This window comes from Leptopilina heterotoma, unplaced genomic scaffold (genome assembly GCF_015476425.1).
Source record: "Leptopilina heterotoma isolate Lh14 unplaced genomic scaffold, ASM1547642v1 Lhet_60, whole genome shotgun sequence".
Lineage (NCBI taxonomy): Eukaryota > Metazoa > Arthropoda > Insecta > Hymenoptera > Figitidae > Leptopilina > Leptopilina heterotoma.
Genome location: NW_025111138.1, coordinates 6,774,681 through 6,783,064, shown reverse-complemented (window position 1 = coordinate 6,783,064; position 8,384 = coordinate 6,774,681). Strand labels below are relative to the sequence as shown.

General features: G+C 21.2%; 1 protein-coding gene across 2 annotated transcripts in view; it reads left to right on the top strand.

Moving 5' to 3' along the window:
- Window positions 1-6,982, top strand: part of LOC122509322 (sodium-independent sulfate anion transporter) — a 28,853-nt gene extending 21,871 nt beyond the window's left edge. For both annotated transcript variants that reach the window (XM_043623288.1, XM_043623289.1), the window contains exons 5-11: window positions 244-470; window positions 1,823-1,994; window positions 2,166-2,330; window positions 2,579-2,740; window positions 2,849-2,989; window positions 3,342-3,487; window positions 5,919-6,982. In XM_043623288.1, coding sequence (XP_043479223.1) covers window positions 244-470; window positions 1,823-1,994; window positions 2,166-2,330; window positions 2,579-2,740; window positions 2,849-2,989; window positions 3,342-3,487; window positions 5,919-6,293 — 1,388 coding nt within the window. In that variant the 3' untranslated portion in view covers window positions 6,294-6,982. The remainder of the gene's footprint in view (window positions 1-243; window positions 471-1,822; window positions 1,995-2,165; window positions 2,331-2,578; window positions 2,741-2,848; window positions 2,990-3,341; window positions 3,488-5,918) is intronic.
- The last annotated feature ends 1,402 nt before the right edge of the window (window positions 6,983-8,384 follow it).

Here is an 8,384-nt window from a genome sequence, read left to right as displayed (position 1 = left end):
CTACTACTAATAATAATAAAAATAACGATATTAATTAATATATAATTAATATAAAATTTTAATATATTAAATTAAATATATTTCATTAAATTTACTTTAATAGGTACTTTAATTTAATTTAAATTTTTATTTCTATTTTTATTTTTTTATAGAAATAGATAGATTAGATTTTTATTTTACAGATAGTTTCTATTTTTATATTAGTATTAAATTTTATTTTAATTAGAAATTTTATGCTTTCAGGTTTCATTATAAATTTCGTCTCCGGTCCTGTTAGTTCAGGATTCACATCAGCTGTAGCTTTAATTATTGTTACGTCACAAATAAAAGATATTTTAGGAGTACCCGCGGAAGGTACGACTTTTCTCGATATGTGGACAAGCATCATTGATAAAGTATCGTATGGTCCAATTTCTTATTTGGATGCTTCAATTGGTGTCTCCTGTATCGTTTTTTTACTTATTTTTAGGGTAGGTAAAATTTTTAAATTCTTAAGCTAATAAAAAATAGTTGAAAACAAATTTAAAGAAAAAACCTAAGACTTTTATAAATAAAGGAATAAAAAAAATCTATATTCATAATCGTTGTGTTCCGGTAATCTGTTCGCAGTTTAAAGTTAGTTTTTGTTTCGTAACTTTTTAAAATAATTTTTCTTTTTAAATATTTGCAATTTTAAAATTATTGCATTGATGTAAATTAATGTCATTCTTCTCGTGAAGAATTTTATTAAAATTTTTGAAAATTCTAATTAAATTCTTTTGAAGAATTTCTATTAATTTTTTTTCAAGTAATGGAGTTTCTTCAATAATTTTAATTAAAATTTTTGAAAATAATTGAATTTTATGAACAATTTCTTTCAAGATTTTAAAAAAATCGTGTTTGCTATTAATTGAAGTTAAACATATTCTTAAATTTTATTAAAATATTAGAAAATAATCGAATTCTTTTGAAAAATTTTATAACGAATTAGGAAAAAAATTGAAGTCTTTCGTGAAATTGTTTAGGATATAATTGAATGTTTGCAAATAATTTTTACTATTTATAAATATAATTGAATTGTTTCGAAGGATTTATTAAAATTCTTGAAAATAATTGATTTTTTTTCGAAAAATATTACTAAAAATTTTTTTAAAATATTGAATTCTTTCTAAAAATGTTATTAAAATTGTATTAAAAATAATTGAATTTTTCCAAAGAATTTTATTGATTATAATTAAAATTGAATTGTTTCGTGAATTTTTTTTGAAAATAATTAAATTTTTGCAGATTTTATAACGATTCAAAAAAATTGAATTCTTTCGTGAATTTTTTTTGAAAATTATTGAATTTTTGCAAAAATTTTACGGTATTTAAAGAAATAGTTGAATTGTTTCGAAGGATTTATGAAAATTTTAGAAAATAATTGTATTCGTTCGTGAAATGTTATTAAAATTTTGTTTAAAAATAATTAAATTTTGGCAAAAAATTCTACTATTTAAAAAAATAATTGAATTTTTACAAAGAATTTTATTATTTATAAAAATAATTGAATTCTTGTGAAGAATTTTATTAAAATTTGTAAAATTAATAAACAAGAATATTTAATGACATTTGCTAGTTTACAATAAAGAAATAAAAATTTCAATAACACAAATTTTTTAATTTCAATAAATAAAGAATCAAAAGACTTTTATTCATGAAAATATTTTAATAAATGAAAAATCAGAAAGATTATAAGTAAAAAATGTAATGAATAGAAAAATAATATAAAAAACAGTAGTTTTTTTATTTTATTTTTAATTCGGAATATTTGGATTTTAATAAAGAAAAAATTCCCTTGCAGATGATCACGTCATTTAACATAGGCCCCAAGCAAGAAGAGCTTCGAACAAGTAGGCAAAAAGTGATAAACAAAATTATTTGGCTCACAGGAACTTCAAGGAATGCCCTATTAGTCATCATGTGCGGTGGCTTGGGCTATTATTTTTCGGAAAATAAAGAAATTCATTTGATTGGTAAGATTTTTTTCCTCTCTTTTGTTTCCTCATGGAGGAAGTATTTTTTTTTTTTAAATAAAATTCTATTTTTCCTCAATAATTTATTTTCAATTTTTTTTTCTGTTCAATTAAATTTGTTTATTTTCTTCATTTAATAAATTTTGTTTCTCTTTTCCTTCTATTTTAAAGGTGAAATTTCAAGGGGAATGCCAACGATACAACTACCACCATTTAGTATAAATAATGCCAATAGTACAATTTCCTTCATTGAGATGTGTAAAAATTTAGGAAGTGGAATCCTTGTTGTTCCACTTATTTCTCTCATGGAAAATGTGGCCATCTGCAAAGCCTTTGGTATGCTAAAGAATATTTTATTTCTTGCATTGTATTCAAAATACACTAAAAAAATATTTTTATACGTTACGAAATTTTATTAAAATTACTGATGAGTTAAATTAATTAAATTGTAGGATTAATAATAATTATATTTACCACTCGGAGGTATTTTAAATAGTACAATTGATTAAAATATAATAATACGATAATTGAAAACAAAATTTGAATTTAAACGAAAGAAAAATAAATTCTATTTTGAATTTTAGCAAATGGAAAATCCGTTGACGCAACTCAGGAATTAATAGCAATTGGAATGGCAAATATAGGAAATTCTTTTGTGCAATCTTTTCCTGGGACAGGTTCATTGAGCCGAAGTGCAGTTAACAATGCTTCTGGAGTTAGAACCCCACTCGGTGGACTTTACACTGGTAATTAATGTTAATCAGAATGAAAACATTTTTGCTTTTTTGTTTCATTTTTTTTTTTTTTGTTGAATTTAATGTAAAAATGATGTTAATAATTTTTCATTTGCACAGGTATTCTCGTAATCTTGGCACTTTTATTCCTCACGCCTTATTTCTATTATATTCCAAAAGCGTCCTTGGCTGCGATTATTATCGCTGCTGTCATTTTTATGGTTGAGGTCAAGGTCGTGAGGCCCATGTGGAGGACAAAAAGTACGTGAGCTTTTTTTTTCGTTGCATTTCAATTTTGCAGTTCCTTTTATTTTTTTCTTGTTTTTTATATAAATTAATATGACCAGAGAATGTTTTTTTTATTTTGCTGTTTATTTTCATAAATAAAACTGCTGTTTTTAAAATAAAACTGCTATGATTTTGAAATAAAACTGTTAATTTTGAAATTAAAACTGTTAATTTTGAAATTAAAACTATTAATTTTGAAATGTTTAGTTAAAAAGGTTGATAATGTTTTTTTAATAAAAGTTATTTTTTAATTGTTATTTCGTTTTGATATTAAATTATTGTGTCGAATATTTACTGACCTGAATAATACTTTTCTTTTTGGTAGAATCCGATTTAATACCAGGTATTGGTACTTTTATCGCCTGTCTGGTTCTGCAACTGGAAATCGGCATTCTTTTTGGAATTGGACTGAACGTTCTTTTTATTCTTTATCATGCAGCCAGGCCAAAGATATCTGTGGAAAAACTCTCGGTAAGTTTTGGCGAAACAAGTAATAAAATAAATAAATTTAATGTTTTTTATCGCATAAGAAAAACTGGATTTTATATATTTTAATTATAATTATACTGTTCTCTGTAGAATTCAAAAATTAATTTTTCAAACATTTCTTATCACTTTTGTTCTAAATTGTTCAAATTTTTTACTTATTCAGATTTAGAGAATAAATTTTGTGACACTATTTTTGTAAGAAAATTTAGAAATTATTTTATTTTTCGTAATTTTTTGTTTTTAATTTTAAAAGATAACATTTTTATTAACAAAAATTTTCTATAGAATTTTAATAAAATTTTCGAATTGTTACGAAAAGTATTATGGACAATTTTGAAAATAATTAAATGATTTCGCGAAATTTAATTAAAATTCAATTGAAAATAATTGAATTCTGATAAAAAAATTTATAAAATACTTCAATTATTTCGAGAAATTTTTAAAAAATTATGTTCAAAACAATTGAATTCTTTAGAAAAATTTTATTACTTATGTAAATAATTGAAGTTTTTTGAGAAATTTTAAAATTATATTTAAAAAACACTTGAATTTCTTTGAAAAAAATTTATTATTTATGTAAATAATTGAAGTTTTTTGAGAAATTCTATTAAACTTCTTTTCAAAATAATTGAATTCCAGTGAAGAATTCTAATATTTATGAAAATAATTGAATTGTTTCGAAGAATCTTACTACAAATATCAAATTATGTTCAAAATAATTGAATTTCTCTGAAAGTTTATATTATTTATGAAAAAAGTTAATTTTTGCAAAGAATTTTGTTATTTATGGAAATAATTGAATTCTTTTAGAAATTTCATTAAATTCTTTTTCAAAATAATTAATCATTTTCGACGAATTTTATTATTTCTGAAAACAATTGAATTCCTTCGAGAAATTTAAATATAATTACGTTCAAAATAATTGAATTTCTCTGAAGAATTCTATTATTTATGAAAATAATTGAATTTCTGGGAAGAATTTTATTAAATTGATATAAAAAATAATTGAATTTCTCTGATGAGTTATATTATTTATGAAAGTAATTAAATTTTAGCGAGCAATTTTATTTAAAGTTTTTAAAATTATTGAAGTTAATATAATTAAATAACACTTCACAAGAATTCAATGATTTTCATAAATAATAACATTCTTTGAAAGAATTCAATTACTTTTATAAATAGTACAATCTTTTGCAAAAATTCAATTTTTTAAAAACTTTTTAAAAAATTTCACGAAAGATTTCAATTATTTTTTAATATTTTAATAAATCTTTCACAATTCAAATATTTTTTTAAATAGTAAAAATCTTTGAAAAAATTCAATAATTTTCAATAAAATTTCACGAAATAATTCAAATTTTTTTCTTAATTTGTTATAACATTTTTAAAAAGATTTCAATTATTTTCTAAAATTTTTAAAAATCTTTCGAAACAATTCAATTTTTAAAAATTTTTAATAAAATTTTTCGAAAGAATTCAATTATTTTCAATATTTTAATAAAATTCCTTAAATTACTTAAATTATTTTAGAAAATTGTAATAAAATTCTGAGAAGAATTTAATTATTTTCTAAAAATTGTAATAGAATTCAATAATTTAATTGTTTAATTTTAATTATTAAGAAACATAATAATTTTAAAACTTGAAAGAAATTGTTCATAAAATTCAATTACTGTCAAAATTTTCAATATTTTGATAACATTCTTTGCAAGAATTCAATTATTTTCATAAATAATAAAATTCTTCGGAGAATTTCAATTATTCTTAAATTTTTTGATAAAATTCTTTGCAAGAATTCAATGATTTTCAATATATTAATTTTAAAATTGAAAATATTTAAAAAGAAAAATTATTACAAAAGTCAGTAAACAAAGAAGCAAACAAAAACTAACTTCAAACTGGGAACAGATTACCGGAATACAACGATTATTAATATTGCTTACGAAGAATTTTATTAGTTATAAAAATAATTAAATTTTTTTCGAGAAATTTTATTAAAATTAAACAAATAATAATTGAATTCCTGAGAAGAATGTTATTATTTATGAAAATAATAATTGAATTTTAGCGGAGAATTTCATTCAAATTTTAAAAAATAATAATAATTAATTACGTAATAATGTTAATAATTGCATTATTTTTAAATCTGAATCTGAAATTATTCAAAAATAAATTAAATAAATTATTCGAACTTCAATTATTGAAGTTGATACCGAGTTCGCGCGTAACATTTGCTAGTTAATTAATAATTTATCATTTTAATTAATAATTGATTAATAATTTATAATTTTAATTAACAATTGATTAATAATTTATAATTTCAATTAATAAATTGAAAAGAAAATTAATATTGTTAAATTATAAAATTAAAATTAAATTTTACCTGACCAATGTTGTTGAAATTAATTTTCAGAGTCGTCATGGAATTGAATACTTGATGTTAACTCCAGATAGATGTTTAATTTTCCCATCAGTTGACTATGTGAGAAATCTCGTGACAAAATACAGTTGTCGTGGTTCAAGTGTTTTGACACCAGTTGTTATTGATTGTTCGCACATTTACGGTGCCGATTTTACAGCCGCGACAGTTATTGAAACTTTAACAAAAGACTTTGCTGCACGTGGACAACCATTATTCTTTTTCAATTTAAAACCATCGGTTCATGCCGTCTTCGAAGGTGTTTCGCCCACTGATTTTGTCGTTTATTATACCCGCGAAGGACTTGACGATCTCCTCAAAGAACGTGGATATCTCAATCAAATTAAACACGACATTCCATTAGTCTGAAACAGAAACTTTCTAATTTTTTTTTTTAATTACTAAATTACAAAATTCATTTCTCCCCAATCGATTCTTCGGTGGAAACACCACAACATCGATATAAATACATAGAGATGAAAAAGTATTAATTCCTGTAAATTCTAGATTATTATTAATTAAATAAAAATAACTCTAAAAAAAAAAAATGTTGAAAATTTAGAAGAAAGATTTTTAAAGAAAAAAAAGAAAATTAGTTACAAAAAAAAAATAATGGTAAATTTAAGAGAATATCAATGTTGGATGACTTAAAAAAATGTCTTGAAATAGTTTTTAACTTCGATACTTTGTGCTACTATTGTAAGAAAAACGAGATTTAAATTTACTGAAATTATTTAATTATATATTAATAGAAAGAAGATGAATCTTGTTTTTCATGAGAATAAAAATTATATATTCACAAATAGGTATTTTAATAAATTTTGACGTCGCATGGAAAAGTGTAATTATTATGCACCGGAAACAGTATTTTCGAATGTAACTGCCGAGCGATAAAAAGACATTCTTTATAGTATTATATATTACATAAAGATATAAAAAAAATTATTTATTACAAAGAATATTTTGAAAGAAAACTTGTACTTATTAACAATATTTGTTAACAATAATCTTCAGTTGTCATTTAATTAGCGAAAAATGTTAATATTGTAATTCTATAAATAATAATTATAATTATTAATCATTATTAACTGATTAATAATTATTAATAATTATTATTAATTAATTTTTATAATACATAATGATTGCATTTAATTATTACAATTATAATTATTTTTCTCATTATATTATCGAAATTATAATATTAAACATTTAGTATTGACATCTCAAGTTTCGTTTTAATAAATATTTTTTATTTTATTTATTTTTAATTAATTAATTTTAACTTATAAGAAACTCTTTAGTATTTCTTAGGAGTTTAAAAATTTTCGAGAGAAATGTTTCTTTTCGCTTTGATATGGCAGTGTGTATGTGTAAATAGATTAAGTTTGTAACAAATACTGTGATAATTTTTGTAAAAAAAAAAAAAAAATGAAGAAAATGATAAAATGTATTATAATAAAAGTAGTCAAATTGTAGTATTATAATTCTAGGACCTAGTTTATACATAATCAGCAAACATCAAAAATTATGTGCACTTTCTGCCAATTAGAGATAATTTCATGAAAATATATCCTCTAATAATGAAAGAAAAGTATAAAAAATGGAAGAAAATGTAAAATTTAAAAACAAAATGTAAAGTATATTTGTAGTTCCTGTGATTATACGATTATAATAGAGTTTAAAATTAAAACAAAGAGTTTATAAAAAAGAGACAAAAAAAAAACAGAAACGGAAAGATCTTCCTGTACTATCACGTTATAATCGTTATACACGGAAAAAAGAAGTACGTGAATCCTTCCTTGACAGTGCTTGACTTTTGGATAGGACACAAAATACAAGGCTGTTCCATATACTTTTTATTAGAAAATATAAGAAAGTCCTAGAATTATTCTAGTACTAGTACGGCCCATACTAGTACTAGAATAATTCTTGTATTTTGTGTCCTATCCAAAAGTCAAGCACTGTCAAGGAAGGATTCACGTACTTCTTTTTTCCGTGTAATATTAATATATTTATAAATATTATTTTTTGGGTATTTTATTTCTTGACCTCGTGTTCATTTCTTATGTTCGAATCTAGTTTTATTTCTAGATTAAAAATTATTTCAAAAAAAGATTTAGAGGAAACTGAAACAAAATGAATCAAAATTAAATTAAAATTGTAATTTAAATACAACTAATTTTAATTAAAATTATATTTATTTATTTATTTACACTTTTATTTAAATATAGTAATGTATTGAAATTGAAAATAATAAGAATTGAAAAGTAATTAAAATCGAAAAGTAATTTAAGTCGAAAAGTAATTAAAATTAAAAAGCAATTTAAATCGAAAAGTAATTGAAATCGAAAAGTAATTTAAATTAAAAAGTAATTTAAATTGAAAATTAATATTAAAATTAATTTAAGTTGAAAATTAATAAAATTTGTAAACAATAAATTGTTTTGTTTGGTTTGAAAA